General features: G+C 37.5%; 1 protein-coding gene across 10 annotated transcripts in view; it reads left to right on the top strand.

Annotated features, from left to right (window-relative positions):
* Positions 1 to 18,805, top strand: part of EXOC6B (exocyst complex component 6B) — a 696,544-nt gene that overhangs the window by 244,886 nt on the left and 432,853 nt on the right. For 9 of the 10 annotated variants that reach the window (XM_027131993.1, XM_027131995.1, XM_027131998.1 and 6 more), the window contains one exon: positions 14,119 to 14,166. The exons of the other annotated variant lie outside the window; for it this stretch is intronic. In XM_027131993.1, coding sequence (XP_026987794.1) covers positions 14,119 to 14,166 — 48 coding nt within the window. The remainder of the gene's footprint in view (positions 1 to 14,118; positions 14,167 to 18,805) is intronic. 10 annotated transcript variants of the gene reach the window in all.

The raw sequence follows: 18,805 nt of genomic DNA, 5'->3' as shown, positions 1-18,805 counted from the left end.
GTCAGAAAGAGTTACGGTACTTAAAAAAACTGATCCCTTTTAAAATTTTTTTATTTTCAAAGTTGGATAATTATTCTACCCCTTTTTTAATGAGCTTATGTTGTTTCAGGTGTTGAAATAATAAATGTATTTATAATTTTCAAGCTAGAATTATCTTTAGAGACTCAAAATTTTCATTTTCTTTTCAGCAAGCAAACCAAAATCATGTTAGGTCATACAAGTAATGAGTAGTGCTTAGAACTACAAGTTACATCTCATGACTCTGTCCAGTATGTTTTTTTTTTTGGTCATGCTGTTTTGTTGTTTTGTCTTACTAATTCCTTAATTTTAACTTGTGAAGAAATCTATCATGAAGAATAATTCTTCCTGACAGACAATTAAAAACTGGGGCCTAATTGGATTCTTCTTTTTATGATAGGTTACTACAGAGAGAAAACCCTAATGGTACATTTGAAAGGAAGTATTATACTGGATTGGAATCTTCAATGTAATGTTGATAGAATGAGAAGCATTTGTTCTTTGGGTTCTATTAGCAGTGATATTAGATTTTTTGTTTTTTAGATTTACCTAACATTTCCTCTCCTCCTACTCCCTACCCTTCTCAGCTTCCTTCTTGCTCTCACCTGTACTCAAACAAATAACAAACAATCATTAGAGTTTGGAAGGGATGAAGAAATGTGGTAACAATACTTGCCTTTGAATAAATGACTTGTACCTCAGACATTTTTGAAAAATTGGTATCTCCTCTGTTTCTGAGAGCTCTTGAGACTCTGGATTTTATTACAAATGCATTCCAGAATTTAAAGGTATGGGCAAAAGGCAAGAATTACCTAGTTTCCTAGAAGGAAGACAGTGGATAAAGATTGATAAAGATATATAAAGAATTTTTATTTTTCTGAAAGGTCGAATCAGTAGAAGAGATAATTTTGGAATAATTCTTCCTGTTCAGGAATAGATCTCAAGTTGCTATTGATTTTACTTTCTACCACTACAGTTCTTCATTTTATCCTTGTGTTTTTGTTTTCCTTAAGTGGCTTTTGACTGTAAGTATTGTAAATGGAATAGAAAAAAAGAAGACATTTTTTCCATAAGCCTGTCTAATGTAGAAGAAATGAAAGGTTCATTGAGAATAATAGCTTATTGTCTACTTTGGTGATATACTATGACTGTGCTACCTAGTAACACTTTCTTTCATTGAAATATAGTTGACATACAATATTAGTTTCTGGTGTACAACATAGTGATTTGACATTTGTATACATTGCAAAATGAACACCGTAAGTCTGGTTACAATCCAGCACCATAGAAAGTTAATACAATATTAGTGACTATATTCCCCATGCTGTACTTTACATCCCCATAACTTATTTATTTTATAACTGGAAGTTTGTACTTCACGATCCCCCCAACTCTATCCCAGTCCTTCCTCCCTCCCTCGCCATGGTAACCACCAATCTGTTCTCTGTAGCTATGAGTCTGGGTTTTGTTTTGCTTTGCTTGTTTTGTTTTTAGATTCCACATATAAGTGAATTCATGTGGTATTGGTTTTTCTCTGTTTTACTTATTCCACTTAGCATAACTTTATCCTCAAGGTGCATCCATATTGTCACAAATGGAAAGATTTTATTCTTTTGTATGGCTGAGTAGTATTCCATTACACACACACACACACACACACACACACACACACACACACACACACACACACCCCATATCTTTATCCATTGATGTGTCGTCCATCAATGGACACTTAGGTTGTTTCCATATCTTGACTATTGTAAATAATGGTGCAATGAACATAGAGATGCATATATCATTTCAAATTATATTTTTGTTTTCTTTAGATAAATACCCGGAAGTGGAATTGCTAGATCATACATATTTTTTAATTTATGAAGAACCTTCATACTGTTTTCCATAGTGGCTGCACCAATTTACATTCCTACCAACAGTGCACGAGGGTCCCTTTTCTCCACATTCTTGCCAATGCTTGTTATTTCTTGTCTTTTTTATAGTAGCCATTCTGACAGTTGTGAGGTGATATCTCATTGTGGTTTTGCTTTGCATTTCCCTGATGATTAGTGATGTTGAGCATTTTTTCATGCACCTTTTGACCATCTTTTTGTCTTCTTTGGAAAAATGTCTATTCAGATTCTCTGCCCATTTTTTTATTGGGCTGCTTTTTGTTATTGTTGAGATATATGAGTTCTTTATGTATTTTGGATGTTAACCTCTATTGGATATATGATTTGCAAATATCTTCTCCCATGCAGTAGGTTGCCTTTTCATTTTTTTGATGGTTTCCTTTCCTATGCAGAAGGCTTTTAATAAATGTAGTCCCATTTATTTATTTTTGCTTTTGTTTCCCTTGCCTTTGGAGTCAGATGCAAAAAAAATCTCTAAGACTGGTGTTAATGAGCTTAGTACTGCCTGTGTTTTCTCCTAGGGGTTTTATAGTTTCAGGTGTTATATTTAAGTCTTTAATCCATTTTGAGTTATTTTTTGTATATGGTATAAGATAGTGGTTCAGTTTCATTTTTTGGTGTGTAGTTGTCCAGTTTTTCCAACACCCTTTATTGAAGGGACTATCCTTTCCCCATTGTATATTCTTGCCTCTTTTGTGTAAATTAATTGACCATATATCCATGGGTGTATTCCTGGGCTCTCTTTTCTGTTCCATTGATCTATGTGTCTGTTTTGTTGCAAATACCATGCTGTTTTTATGATTATAGCTGTGTAGAATAGTTTGAAATCAGGGAGCGTGATACCTCCAGCTTTGTTCTTATGTCCCAAGATTGCTTTGGCTATTCAGGATATTTTATTGTTCCATACAAATTTTGGAATTATTTCTTCTCATTATGTGAAAAATGCCATTGGAGTTTTGATAGGTATTGTGTTAAATATGTAGCTTGCTTTGGGGAGTATGGACATTTTAACAATACTAATTCTTCTAATCCATGACCATAGAATGATTTTTACTTATTTGTGTTTTCTTCAATTTCTTTCATCAATGTCTTTTAGTTTTCAGATCTTTTACCTTCTTGGTTAAATTCATTTCTTGATATTTTATTCTTTTTGATGCAATTTTAAATGGGGTTGTCTGATTTCTGTTCCTGATAGTTCGTTATTTATGTATAAAGACAACAGAGTGTTGAATATTAATTTTGTATCCTGTAGCTTTAGTGAATTCATTTATTAGTTCAAATAGTTTTTTGGTGGACTCTTTAGGTTTTTTGACATATAATATCATGTCATCTGCAAATAGTGACAATTTTGCTTCTTCCTTTCTAACTTGTATGCCTTTTATTTCTTTTTCTTTCCTAATTGCTGTGGCTAGGAGTTCCAATATTATGTTGAATAAAAGTGGGGAGAGTGGGCATCTTTGTCCTGCTCCTGATCTTAGAGGAAAAGCTTTCAGCTTTTCAATGTTGAATATGATGTTAGTTGTGGGTTTGTCATATATGGCTTTTATTTTGTGAGGCAAGTATTTTAGTACCATGTTGTTTAATTTCCATGTTTTGGTGGTTTTTCCAGTTTTCTTCTTGTAATTTCTATTTTCACACCATTGGGGTCAGAAAAGATACTTGATATGATTTCAGTCTTCTTAAATTTATTGAGACTTGATTTTTGGCCTAACGTGATTGATCCTGGGAAATGTTCTGTGTGCACTTGAGAAGAATGTGTGTTTTGCTGCTTTTGGATGGAGTGTTCTATATAAATCTGTTATGCCCATCTGATCTAATGTGTCATTTAAGGCTGATATTTTCTTACTGATTTTCTGTCTGGGTGATGTATCCATTGCTATAAGTGGGGTGTTAAAGTCCCCTACTATTGTTATATTGCTGTTAATTTTCTCTTGAAGTTCATTAGTATTTGTTTCATATATTTTGGTACTCCTATGTTGGGTGCATACATATTTATAAGTGTTATATCTTGCTGGATTAACCCCCTTATTGTTACATAGTGCCTCTCTTTCATTTATTGCAGTCTTTGTTTTAGAGTCCATTTTGTCTCATATGAGAATAGCTATCCCAGCTTTCTTTTCATTCCCATTTGCATGGAATGTGTTTTTCCAACCTTTTGCATTCAGTCTGTTTGTGTCCTTATGTGTGAAGTGAGTCTTTTGTAGGCAGCATATAGATGGGGCTTTTTTTTTTTTGATTGGAGAATTTAGTCCAATTTATGTTTAAAATAATTATTGATAGGTGTGTACTTATGGCCATTCTGTTTTTTGTTTTCTGGCTATTTTTATTGTTTCTCTCAATTCTTTTTCTCTCTTTCCTTGTGGTTGGTGATTTTCTTTAGGGCTTTGTTTAGATACCTTTCTCTCTCTCTCTTTTTTTTCTTTTTGAATAGATCTTTATTGGAGTGTAATTGCTTCACAATACTGTGTTAGTTTCTGTTGCACAACAAAGCGAATCAGCCATATGCATACACATGTCCCCATATCCCCTCCCTCTTGAACCTCCCTCCCATCCTCCCTATCCCACCCCTCTAGGTCATTGCAAAGCACCGAGCTGATCTCCCTGTGCTATGCTCCTGCTTCCCACCAGCCAACTATTTTACATTCGGTAGTGTATATATGTCAATGCTACTCTCACTTCGCCCCAGCTTCGCCCACCCACCCCATGTCATCAAGTCCATTCTCTATGTCTACCTCTTTTTTCCTGCCCTGCAACTAGGTTCATCAGTACCATTTTTTTTTTTCATTTTTGGATTCCATATATATGCATTAGCATACAGTATTTGTTTTGCTCTTTCTAACTTCACTCTGTATGACAGACTCTAGACATCCACCTTACTACAAATAACTCAATTTTGTTTCTTTTTATGGCTGAGTAATATTCCATTGTATATATGTGCCACACTTCTTTATCCATTCATCTGTCGATGGACATTTAGGTTGGTTCCATGTCCTGGCTATTGTAAATAGTGCTGCAGTGAACATTGTTGTGCATGTCTCTTTTTGACTTATGGTTTTCTCAGGGTATATGCCCAGTAGTGGGATTGCTGGGTCATATGGTAGTTCTATTTTTAGTTTTTTAAGGAACCTCCATACTGGTTTCCATAGTGGTTGTATCAATTTACATTCCCACCAACAGTGTAGGAGGGTTCCCTTTTCTCCACATCCTTTCCAGCATTTATTTTTTCTAGCTTTTTTGATAAGGGCCATCTTGACCAGCATGAGGGGATACCTCACTGTAGTTTTGGTTTGCATTTCTCTAATAATTAATGATGTTGAGCATCTTTTCATGTGCCTTTTGGCCCTCTGTATGTCTTTCTTTGTGAAATGTCTATTTAGGCCTTCCACCCATTTTTTAACTGGATTGTTTGTTTTTTTGATATTGATCTCCATGAGCCATTTGTATATTTTGGAGATTAATCTTTTGTCATTTCATTTGCAAATATTTTCTCCCATTCTGAGGGTTGTCTTTTGGTCTTGCTTATGGTTTCCTTTGCTGTGCAAAAGCTTTTAAGTTTAATTAGGTCCCATTTGTTTATTTTTGTTTTTATTTCTGTTACTCTAGGAGGTGGGTCAAAAAAGATCTTGCTGTGGTTTATGTCAAAACAAGTGTTTTTCCTAAGTTTTCCTCTAAAAGTTTTATAGTGTCTAGTCTTACATTGAAGTCTTTAATCCATTTGGAGTTTATTTTTGTGTATGGTGTCAGGTAGTGTTCTAATTTCATTCTTTTACATGTAGCTGTCCAGTTTTCCCAGCATCACTTATTACAGAGGCTCTGTTTTCTCCCTTGTATGTTCTTGCCTCCTTTGTCGTAAATTAGGTGCCCATATGTGCGTGGGTTTATCTCTGAACATTCTATCCTGTACCATTGGTCTATATTTCTGTTGGTGCCAGTACCACACTGTCTTGATAATTGTAGCTTTGTGGTATAGTTTGAAGTGGGGGAGCCTGATTCCTCCAACTCCTTTTTTCTTTCTCAAGGTTACCTTGGCTATTCGGTGTCTTTTTTGTTTCCATATGAATTGTAAGATTTTTTGTTCTAATTCTGTGAAGAATGCCAGTGGTAGTTTGATAGGGATTGCATTGAATCTGTAGATTGCTTTGGGTAGTATAGTCATTTTCACAATATTGATTCTTCCAATCCAAGAACATGGTACATCTCTCCATCTGTTTATGTCATCTTTGATTTCTTGCATCAGTGTGTTATAGTTTTCTGAGTACAAGTTTTTGCCTCCTTAAGTAGGTTTATTCCTAGGTGTTTTATCCTTTCTGTTGCAATGGTAAATGGGAGTGTTTCCTTAATTTCTGTTTCTGATTTTTCATTGTTTGTTAGTGTATAGAAATGCAAGAGATTTCTGTGCATTAATTTTGTATCCTGCAACCTTACCAAATTCATTGATTAGTTCTAGTAGTTTTCTGGTGGCATCTTTAGGATTTTCTATGTATAGTGTCATATCATCAGCAGACAGTGACAGTTTTACTTCTTTTCCAATTTGGATTCCTTTTATTTTTTTTTCTTCTGTGATTCCTATTGCTAGGACTTCCAACACTATGTTGAATAAGAGTGGCGAGAGTGGATATCCGTGTCTTGTTCCTGATCCTAGTGGAAATGCTTTCAGTTTTTCACCATTAAGTATGATGCTTGCTGTGGGTTTGTCATATATGGCCTTCATTATGTTGAGGTAGTTTCCCTCTATGTCCATTTTCTGGAGAGTTTTTATCATAAATGTTTGTTGAATTTTGTCAAAAGCTTTTTCTGCATCTATTGAAATGGTCATACGGTTTTTATTAGTTAATTTGTTAATGTGGTGTATCACATTGATTGATTTGTGTATATTGAAGAATCCTTGCATCTCTGGGATAAATCCCACTTGATCATGGTGTATGATCCTTTTAATGTGCTGTTGGAGTCTGTTTGCTAGTATTTTGTTGAGGATTTTTGCTTCTATGTTCATCAGTGATATTGGTCTATAATTTTCTTTATTTGTGATATCTTTTTCTGGTTTTGGTATCTTCGTAGAATGAATTTGGGAGTGTTTCTTCCTCTGCAATTTTCCGGAAGAGTTTACAGGGAATTGATTTTAGCTCCTCTCTAAATATTTGATAGAATTCGCCTGTGAAGCCATCTGGTCCTGGACTTTTGTTTGTTGGAAGATTTTTAATTACAGTTTCAATTTCATTACTTGTGATAGGTCTGTTTATATTTTCTAATTCTTTCTGGTTCAGTCTTGGAAAATTGTACCTTTCCAAGAATTTGTGCATTTGTTCATGGTTGTCCATTTTATTGGCATATAGTTTTTTGTGGTAGTGTCTTATAATCTTTTGTATTTCTGCAGTGTCAGTTGTGATATCTCCTTTTTCATTTCTAATTTTATTGATTTGTGTCCTCTCCCTTTTTTTCTTGGTGAGTCGGGCTAAGGGTTTGTTAATTTTGTTTATCTATCAAAGAACTAGCTTTTAGTTTTATAGATCTTTGCTATTGTTTTCTTTGTTTCTGTTTTCTTTATTTCTGCTCTGATCTTTATGATTTCTTTCCTTCTACTGACTTTGGGTTTTCTTTGTTCTCTCTCTGGTTGTTTTAAGTGTAGGGTTAGATTGTTTATTTGAGATTTTTCTTGTTTCTAGAGGTGAGATTGAATTGCTATAAACTTCCATCTTATAACTGCTTTTGCTGCATCCCATAGGTGTTTTCATTGTCATTTGTTTCTATGTATATTTTTATTTCTCTTTGATTTCTTCAGTGATCTCTTGGTTATTTTAGTAGTGCACTGTTCAGCTTCCATGTGTTTGTGTTTTTTACAGTTTTTTTCCTGTAATTGATTTCCAGTCTCATAGTGTTGTGGTCAGAAGAGATGCTTGATATGATTTCAATTTTCTTAAATTTTTCGAGGCTTGATTTGTGACCCAAGATGTGATCTTTCCTGGAGAATGTTCCATGTGCACTTGAAAAGAAAGTATATTCTGCCACTTTAGGGTGGAATGTTCTGTAAATAGCAATTAGAACTATCTGGTCTATTGTGTCATTTAAAGCTTGTGTTTCCTTATTTATTTTCTGTTTGGATGATCTGTCCATTGTTGTAAGTGGGGTGTTAAAGTCGCCTACTATTATAGTCTTACTGTCAATTTCTCTTTTTGTGGTTGTTAGCATTTGCCTTATGTATTGAGATGCTCCTATGTTGGGTGCAGAAACATTTGTAATTGTTATATCTTCTTCTTTGATTGATCCGTTGATCATTATGTAGTGTCCCTTCTTATCTCTTGTAACAGTCTTTATTTTAAAGTCTATTTTATCTGATACGAGTATTGCTACTCCAGCTTTCTTTTTCTTTTTTTTTTTTTGTGGTACGTGGGCCTCTCACTGTTGTGGCCTCTCCCATTGCGGAGCACAGGCTCCGGACACGCGGGCTCAGTGGCCATAGCTCACGGGCCCAGCCACTCCGCGGCATGTGGGATCTTCCCAGACCAGGGCACAAACCCGTGTCCCCTGCATCAGCAGGTGGACTCTCAACCACTGTGCCACCAGGGAAGCCCTCCAGCCTTCTTTTGATTTCCATTTGCATGGAATATATTTTTCCATCCCTTCACTTTCAGTCAGCATGTGTCCCTAGGTCTGAAGTGGGTCTCTTGTAGATAGCATGTATATGGGTCTTGTTTTTGTATCCATTCAGTGAGTTTGTTTCTTTCAGTTGGGGCATTTAAACCATTTACATTCAAGGTTATCGATATGTTGTTCCTATTACCATTTTCTTAATTGTTTTCAGTTTGTTTTTGTAGGTCCTTTTCTTCTCTTGTGTTTTTTCTTCTCTTGTATTTCCCCCCTAGAGAAGTTTCTTTACCATTTGTTGTAAAGCCGGTTTGGTGGTGCTGAATTCCCTTAGCTTTTGTTTGTCTGAACAGCTTTTGACTTCTCCATCGAATCTGAATGAGATCCTTGCTGGGTAGAGTAATCTTGGTTGTAGGTTTTTCTCTTTCATCAGTTTAAGTATATCCTGCCACTCCCTTCTAGTCTGCAGATGTTCCACTGAGAAATCAGCTGATAATCTTATGGGGACACCTTTGTATGTTATTTTTTGTTTTTCCTTTGCTGCTTTCAATGCTTTTTCTTTGAATTTAATTTTTGTTAGTTTGATTAATATGTGTCTTGGTATGTTTTTCCTAGGGTTTATCCTGTACGGGACTCTCTGTGCTTCCTGGACTTGGGTGACTATTTCCTTTCCCATGTTAGGGAAGTTTTCCACTATAATTTATATATTTGCTCAGACTCTTTCTTTTTCTCTTCTTCTTCTGGGACCCCTATAATTCAAATGTTGGTGCGTTTCATGTTGTCCCAGAGGTCTCTGAGATTGTCTTCAATTGTTTTCATTTTTTTCCCTTTATTCTGCTCCTCGGCAGTTATTTCCACCATTTTGTCTTCCAGCTCACTTATTCGTTCCTCTGCTTCCATTATTTTGTTATTGATTCCTTCTAGTGTATTTTTCATTTCAGTTATTGTGTTGTTCATTTCTGTTTGTTCTTTTTTTTTTTTTTTTGCGGTACACGGGCCTCCCACCACCGCGGCCTCTCCCATTGTGGAGCACAGGCTCCGGACGTGTAGTCTCAGCAGCCATGGCTCATGGGCCCAGCTGCTCTGCGGCATGTGGGACCTTCCCAGACCAGGGCACGAACCCACGTCCCCTGCATCGGCAGGCGGGCTCTCAACCACCGCACCACCAGGGACGCCCTCTGTTTGTTCTTTAGTTCTTCTAGATCTTTGTTAAACATTTCTTCTATTTTCTTCACCCGTGCTTCCATTCTATTTCCGAGATTCTGGATCATCTTTACTATACTCTGAATTCTTTTTCAGGTAGATTGCTTATTTCCTTTCCATTTATTTGGTCTTGTAGGTTTTTACCTTGCTCCTTCATCTGTGACATATTTTTTTTTTGCTGTCTCATTTTTTTTTTTTTTTTTTTTTTGAGTGGGATTGTGTTCCTGTTGTACTGTTTGTTTGGCCTGAGGCTTCCAACACTGGAGTTTGTAGGCTATTGGGTAGAGCTGGGTCTTGGTGCTGAGATGAGGAACTCTGTGAGACCTTACTCTAATGTCTGTTCCCTGGGGTCTGAGGTTCTCTGTTAGTCCAGTGGTTTGGACTCGGAGCTCCCACTGCAGGAGCTTCCGCTCGACCTCATGCTTGCAAATCAAGATCCCACAAGCCGCATGGGGTGGCAAAAAAAAGATAAAAAACAATAACAAAGTAAAAAATAAAATTAGAGTAGGAAAATAACAGATATGTTAGCAAGAATATAAAAATAAAAATATAGATGAATCAGCAATCAGAAGGTACATCCGTACCACAATAGTAAAAAAGAGGAGGAGGGAAAAAGAAAAAAAAAGAAAAGGAGGTGGGGGAAAAGCCTTGGCTGTGGAGAGTGGGGGCCTAAACAAGGGCAAGGTTTGGGTGGTGGGTGGGGCCGATGCTCAGGACCCACAGGGCTGGAAAAGGCTCTGGGGGCTGTGGGGGGTGGGGCTTAGGCTCAAGGAACAGAAGAGGCCCACACATGCTCTCACCGGCCGCCCCCCCCCCCCCCCCCGCTTCGCCCCCAGAACCAAAAAAGCCCCCCCACCCCCCCCCCCCCCCCCCCCCCCCCCCCCCCCCCGCCTCCCTGCCCCCATCTCAGAGGATATGGGACCTCTCCTGGGAGCCAGCAGGCTTTCTGGCCTTGAGTGGGCAGGGCAAACTCCCTCTTTTCCTCTCCTGCTTCTCTGGCCTGGCGTCTGGGAGGGCCCCTCCTGCCTGCCTCTCCTGATCTCCCCAGCCTCCCTGTTATGCCCCCAGGATCCACATGGCCTGGAGGGGGCTTTAGATTGCAGGGTACCAGCCTGGGAGCTCAGCAGGCTCCCCGGGCCCCAGTGAGCAGGGTAATTGCCCTCCGCTCCTCTCCCGCTCCTCCTGGATGGCCCCTTCCACCTGCCACTCCTGATCTCCCTGAACTCCCTCCTATGCCCCCAGGACCCATGTAGCCTGGATAGGGCTTTGTTGGGGGGGTGGGGACTGGCTTGGGAGCTCATCAGGCCTCCTGGCCCCTGTGGGACAGGTGATCACCCTCTGCTCCTCTCCCGCTCTTTCCGGAGAGTCCCTCCCACCTGCCTCTCCTGATCTCCCCTGCCTCTCCTGTTCTCCCCGGCCTCAGGGACACCAATCTTGTCTGGCCTCCACTTGTCCTCCCCCATCGGTCCCTCTTCAACCTACCGGTTCACTTGGGGGGGAGGATCCTCCCATCTCCTTGGGGGTTAGAGTCCTCCACCAGTAGCTGGCAGACGCTCTAGTTGTGGGGAGACACTAACTCCAGGTCTTCCCACACAACCATCTTGACTCGTCTCTCTCTCTCTCATTTTTATTTGTGTATTTACTATAAGTTTTTTCTTTGTAGTTATCATGAGGTTCACATGTATATCCTATGTATATAACAGCCTATTTTAAGTTGATAGCAACTTAGGTTTGAGTACATTACACAGTTCTACAATTTTTACTACCCTCCACCACATTTTATGTTTCTGATGTCACATTTTACATCTTTTTATTTTGTGTTCCCTTAACACATTAATGTATTTTTAGCTAATTTTACTTCTTTTATCTTTTAAGCTTCATGGTAGCTTTATGAATGGTTGGTCTACCGTCTTATATATTTACCCTTTCCCCCGAGGTTTTTACTTTCATAAGTTTTCTCGATATTAATTAGTGCCTTTTTTTTCAGCTTAGAGAAGTGACATATAACATTTCTTATAAGGCTGGTTTAGTAGAGACCTCTTTTAGCTTTTGCTTATCTGGAAAACTCTTCATCTTTTCTCCATTTCTGAAAAATAACCTTGCCAGATAGAGTATTCTTGGTTGTAAGTTTTTTCATTTCAGCACTTTGAATATGTTGTGCCACTCACTTTTGCCCTGCAAAGTTTATTCTCAGAAATCTGCTGATGGTCTTAACTTTTGACATTTTTATTATAATATGTTTTGGTTGGATCTCTTTGGGTTTATCTTATTGGAATTCTCTGGGCTTCCTGGACTTGGATGTCTGTTTCCTTCCCTAAGTTAGGGAAGGGTTCAGCCATTACTTTTTCAAATAGTTTTGCCCTTGCTCTTTCTCTTGTTTTTCTGGGACACCTATATTGCCTATGTTATTTTACTTGATCATGTTCCACAGGTCCCTTATTTTTCTTAAAAACATTTTTTTTTTCATCTTACTGTTCTTTCTGTGTGAGTTCCATTGCTTTGTCTTCCAGTTCACTGATCTGTTCTTCTATCTCATCTAGCCTACCGTTGAACCCCTTTAGTGTAATTTTCAGTTCATTTATTGTACTCTTCAGCTCTGTGACTTCTGTTTGGCACTTTCCTATATTTACTATCTCCTTGTTTGAAGTTCTCACTGTGTTCATCCATTCTTCTCTTGAGTTAGGTGAGCATGTCTATGACCATTACTTTGAATTATTTTTCAGGTAGATTACTTCTGTATCATTAAAGATTTTCTCCTGAGGTTTTTGTCTTGTTCTTTCATTTGGAGAATATTTCTCTGCATCCTCATTTTGCCTGACTTTCTGTATTTGTTTCTTTATATTAGGTGAAACAGATAACTCTCTCAGTCTTGAAGGTGTGGACTTGTGGATGTGAGGAACCTTCTTGTTCAACCTTGCCTTAGCTGTTCGTTGTCTTTCAAACCTTTGCAGTTGTCTGAACTGCCTGATTTATTCTTGATGTGTCCTCATTGATGAGAGTGTACCAAGGCCTGTAAGTGTGTGCCCAGGGGAGGAATATCACTTAGCACCTATTTTCAGGCTCATTGGCAACCAAATCTTCAGGCAGCAGCTTTTAAAGTATGCAAATGTATACATTCCTTTGGGGCCAGAATCGTAATCCCTGCTGGCCACCAGTCCAAGAGATCTGGAACATGTCCCCTGGGTGACAGTTGGAAAATTCAGGGCTCCAGATGAGTTTATAATCTCCTTTCTGGGAGGTCTTGTTGAGCTGTATCATGGCCAGAGGGATGCCCAGGGCTTGTGTCTTTCTGCTTACATTACCTGGGAGTGCCTTCTTATCCCTGGATGTATGTGAAATCTGAAACTTGTCCCTCAGACTGAAGCTCCAGGCTAAGTAAATAGACCTTTTTCACAGGAAGACTGGAGTTGTATTTCAGTTTGCTGTCTGTGTAGTGTCCTGAGAGTGGTGACCTGCCAAGAACTGTCTCTCTGATTGTTACTGTTCTGTGGAGCTCTGTAGCTCAAGTCTCTTTGGCCACCAAGGTCAGGTAATCAACTAGTGTCCCCTGTGTGGATTGCATGCACCCGCTGGCTTTAGCAAAGGCAGCTAATAGCTAAAAGGGCTGAGTCATGCTAACCAGCTTCAGAAAAGCAGTGAGAAAATATCTTGACTGTGTGGTACTTGCATATGTTTCTGCAGTGCTGTGGGAGAATGCCTTGTCTGTGGATGTGTGCCAGTTTTAGGCCAGGAGTGGGAGAATGCCACAATTGCTTCTACTGTCCCATCCGAGCCAGGGAGTAGGGGTGTGCTACAACTGCCCATGCTTTTCAGCTTCAGGAAGGCAACAAAATAGTGCTGTGACCGCTTGCCCCTGCCTGTCTTAGCAGGGTGGTGGGAAGGTGCTGTCCAAACTTGCCTGCCTGTGCTAGCAGGGTAGGTGGAGAATACAATAATGGCATCTACCAGTTCCTTTAATTCCAGAGAGAGAGTTTCAAGCATCTCCTGCCCCTCCTGCAGGTGCTTTTAGATTAGTAAATGAGTATCCTTCACATATAGTCCAGGTGCTTTTCAAAGTGCTGTTTTTTTGCTGGGTCTTTGGTGAGTAAGCCCATCTGCTAGCCCTTTAAAAGGGGAATCTTGGTTCCCTACAGCACTTTGTGTCCCTTTGGTTTTCTAAGCAAGATGTTTTTAGTGCTTGTCTCTCTGGTGCAGATCCCAGGGATTAAGGTGCTTGATGTGGGGCACCAACCCCTTCCTCCTCCAGGAGAAGCACTGGACTGGTGAGATCCCTTCATCTTGTGTGTTGCTGCACTGAGCTGTGGTTTTTGCCAAGACTATGTCTCTGCCTTTCCTATCCATCTTGATGTGATTCTTCTATCCTTTATCGTGGAGAAAAGTTCATCTCATTTTCGGATCTTTTTCATAGGGAAATGATCCATATGTAGTTGAAGATTTGGTGTGTCCACAGGAGGAGGTGAGTTCAGGATCTTCATATGCTGCCAGGTTGGACTCCCTGTAATATATTTATTAGGTGTTTACTTTTTAGATCTCCTTTAGTTTGGGTTGACTGAGAGGAGTTATTTATAAGTTATATGAGTTGTTAAAATTGACCACAGAATAGGTGTAGAGGGATATATGCCTATAATTTTCTCCCCCAATTTTAGCAGTTGTCTTCTGAACCAAAAATAGGTTCCATAAAAGTAATACTTTTTTGGTATAATTTTATTCTTTGTTGTAATGAAAGCCTAGAAGTCAGATGGAAAATTGGCATCTTTGTTGATACCATAGTTATAATTGAAACTATTGGTTCAGTTGAAAAATGGACTGAACCAGTAGTTTAAATTAGAACTATTTCTGGCCCTTTTCAATTGAGATGGGGTGGTCCTTGGAGGAAACCTTGCTTATATATGACTTATCTTTCTTGGGAGACTCGGTTAATAAAATACTAAGAAGCTAGTACTACTTCCTACCCTAGATTATTTTTCTTCCCAACTTTACTTACATTTTTGATATTTGGGGGTCATTTTTATAATCACCTAAAAATTGACATTGGTAAAGGATGTAAAACTCAAACTGATATGTGGTAAAAAATTGTGGAGAAAAGTTAATGCTATTTTCAAAAATAATGTTAAAGATTATCTTGAAATTTACTTTATCCATTGACCAGCCTATCTTAGAATGATGCATATATGATCTCGAGTGATCTTTTAGTGTGCTAGACATTTAGCAAGCCTACCATAATGCTCCTGTCTTAGGTTATTGGCGTTCTAAAGGAATGTTGTATTTGAAAATGACTGAGGGGTTCTTGAAATATTATTAACATGGTAGATATTGTCCTTCCAGGTATTAGAATATATTATAATGTTTACAATAGTATAAAATCTGTGTAAGAATTCAGGATTAAAATATTAACTACATGTATGTCTCTTAAATCTCTACCAGTATTAAGTAAATAAACACTAATGTCTGAAACACAAATGCCACTTTATGAAAGATACTCTTCTTGATCACTCTGTATTAAAAAAGCAGCTTTTCTTTTCTTCTTTTATAATTGCTAAACTATTTTCCATTTTCGATGCCATTCATTCATTTATTCATTCATTCTTGAGAATCTGAGTTTCCATCTGGAATCATTTCCCTTCAGCCTGAAGAACTTCCTTTAGCACTTTTATAGTGCAGGTGTGTTGGTCTTAAATTCCCTTAGTTTTCTTTTATCTGAAAATGTTTTCCTCTTGCTTTCATTCCTGTATTAGTTTTCTAGGGCTGCCATAACAAAGCACCACAAACTGGGTGGCTTAATAAAAAAAAAAATCTACTCTCTCACAGGTCTGGAGGCTACAAGTTCAAAATCAAAGTGTCAGCAGGGTCATGCGCCCTCTGAAACCTGCAGGAGAGAATCCTTCCTTGTGTCTTCCTTTATTCTGGTGTTTTGCTAGCAATCTTAGCATTCCTTGGCTTGCAGTTGCAGCACTTCAGTATATGGCTCCGTTATCACCTGATGTTCTCCTGTATGTCTTCTCCTCTTCTTATAAGGGCACCAGTCATTATTGGATTAAAGGCTCAGCCTGCCACAGTATAACTTGATCTTGAATACATCTGCAGTGACCCTGTTTCCAAATAATGTCACATTCTAAGATGTTTAGAACTTCAGCATTTCTTTTTAGGAGACACAGTTCAGCACATAACAATTTCTGAAGGATATTTTCTGGATTTACAATTCTAGGTCGATAATTTTTCAATTTTGTTTTCATTTCTATTGCTTTCTGGCCTCTGTAGTTTCTGATGAGAGATCAATAGTCATTTGTATTGTTTTTCCACAGTATGTAATGGGTGTTTTTCTTTCCCCTATGGCTTTCAAATTTTTCTCTTGATCTTTGATTTTCAATAGTTTGACTATGATGTTCACATTGGGATTCACTGAGCTTCTTGACTCTGGTACTTTATGTCTTTTATAAAATGTGAGAAATTTTCACCCATTGTTCTTTCAGATATTTTTTCTTCACTATGTTATTTCTCCTTTTTTTCTAGGACTCTAGTTCTACTTAGGTTAGACTTTTTGATATTATCCCTCATATTCCTCAGGCTCTGTTTTTCATGTTTGTTTGTTTTTTTTAATCTGATTTTTTCCTAACTGGATAATTTCTGTTCATATATCTTCAAGTGCACTGACTCTTTTCCTTTGTTATCTCTGTTTGACTGTTAAGTGCATTAAATGATGAATTCTTTATTTCAGGTAGTACAGTTTTTAGTTCTAGAATCTACATTTGGTTGTTCTACATAGTTTTTATTTCTCTGCTGATATTTACTGTCTTTTCATTAATTCATAATGAGAATGAAGAGGGCATAATAAATCTTTGGCAGAAAGAGAGTGGAGGTGCATCTAATATCAGAGAACCTAAATATGTTAAACAATGCTCACAGCTCTGAAGGGAGAAATAGACAACAATACAGTAATAACAGGGGACTTAAATACCCCCACTTTCAACAATGAATAGATCATCTAGACAGAAAATCAGTAAGGAACCACAGGACTTGAACTAAACCTTAGACCAAATGGACTTAAAAAACATATGCAGGTTATTCCGCCCAACAGTGGCAGAATACACATTCTTCTCAAGTGTACACAGAACATTCTCCAGGGTAGATTATACATTAGTTCGCAAAATAAGCCTTAGCAAATGTAAGAAGATTGAGATCATATTAAATATTTTTTCTGGTCACAATGGTATGAAACTAGAAGTCAGTAGCAGATGGAAAACTAGAAAATTCATAAATGTGTGGAAAGTAAACAACACACTCCTGGACAACCTAGCCATAATGAAACAGGAAGAAATAGGAAATTTGAAAGGATCATTTATGAGTAAAGAGATTGAAACAGTAATCAAAAACCTCCCAACAAAGAAAACCCCCGGACTGGATGATTTCATCAAACATCTAGAGAAGAATTAACATCAGTTCTTCTCAAATTCCTCTAAAAATTGACCAGGAGGGAACACTCCCAAATTTACTTTACAAGGTGAGTCTTACCCTGATACCAAAGCCAGTTAAGGGCACTACTAGAAAACAGAACTACAGGCCAGTATTCCTGGTAAATAGAGGTGCAACAACTGTCAACAAAGTACGAGCAAGCAGAAATCAACCGTATATTAATAGTATCATGCATCATGATCAAGTGTGATTTATTCCTGGGATGCAAGAATGGTTCAACATACGCAAATCAATTAATGTGCTATACCACATTAGTAGAAGAAAAGATACAAATTATATGGTCATCTCAATAGATTCTGAAAAAGCACTTAACAAAATTTATCATCTTTTCATCAGTAAAACTCTCAGCAAATTAGAATAGAATAAATATATCTCAACATAACAGAGTCCATATATGACAAATCCCCAGCTAACATCATACTCAGTGGGGAAGGCTGAAATCTTTCCCACTAAGATCTGGAAGAAGACAAGAGTACCCACTCTCACCACTCCTATTCAACTGAGTAATGGAAATCCTAGCAAGAGAAATTATTCAAGAAAAAGAAATAAAATGTATCCAAATTGAAGGAGAATAAGTAAAATATTCTCTATTTACAGATGATATGATCTTATATGTAGAAAATCCTAAAGACTCCGTAAAAAAACCGGAACTAATAAATAAATACAATAATGTTGTAGGAGACAAAATCAATACACAAAATCAGTTGCATTTCTATACACTAACAGTGAACTATCTGTAAAAGAAATAAAACAATCTCATTTATAATAGCATCAAACATAAAAAAATACTTTGGAATAAATGTATCCAAGGAGGTGAAATATCTGTACACTGAAAATTATAAGACATTGATGAAAGAAATTGAAGAAGCACAAATAAATGGAAAGATATCCCATGTTTATGGATCAGAAGAATTAATATTGTTAAAATGTCTATAATACCCAAAGTGACCTACAGATTATATGAAATTCCTATCAAATTTCCAATGGCATTTTTCTAAAAAATAGGAAAAAACATTCTAAAATCTGTATGGAACCACAAAAAACCCTGGATAGAAAAGTGATTCTAAGAAAGAACAAAGCTGGAGGCTTTATTCACAGGAGCCAAGATACAGAAACAACCTAAGTGTTCATTGACAGATAACCAGATAAAGAATATATATCTATATATACCTATATGTATATATCTATATATCTATGTTTCAGCCATGACACAAGGAAATCCTACCTTTTGCAAAACATGGAATGACCTTGAGGACATTATGCTAAGTTAAGTAAGTCAGATAGAGAAAGACAAAAACTGCATGGTGTCTCTTAGATGTTGAATCGATAAACCCAAACTCATAGAAATAGAGTAGAATGGTGGTTGCCAGGGACTGGGAGGTGGAGGAAATAAGGAAATGTTGGTCAAAGGATATGAAGTTACAGCTATAAGATGAGTAAGTTTTGAAGATCTAATATACAGCATGGTCACTATAATTAACAATACTTTATTATATACTTGAAAGTTGTTAAGAGAGTAGGTCATAAATGTTATCACCACATACAAAAATGATAATTATACGAGGGGATAGAGATATAAGGTAACTTACTCTGGTAGTCATTTTGCAATATATACGTGTGTCAAG

Source organism: Aethalodelphis obliquidens, unplaced genomic scaffold, assembly GCF_003676395.1.
Source record: "Aethalodelphis obliquidens isolate GAN/ISIS:26980383/991018 unplaced genomic scaffold, ASM367639v1 scaffold40, whole genome shotgun sequence".
Lineage (NCBI taxonomy): Eukaryota > Metazoa > Chordata > Mammalia > Artiodactyla > Delphinidae > Aethalodelphis > Aethalodelphis obliquidens.
This window is presented reverse-complemented; position numbering and strand designations above follow the sequence as displayed.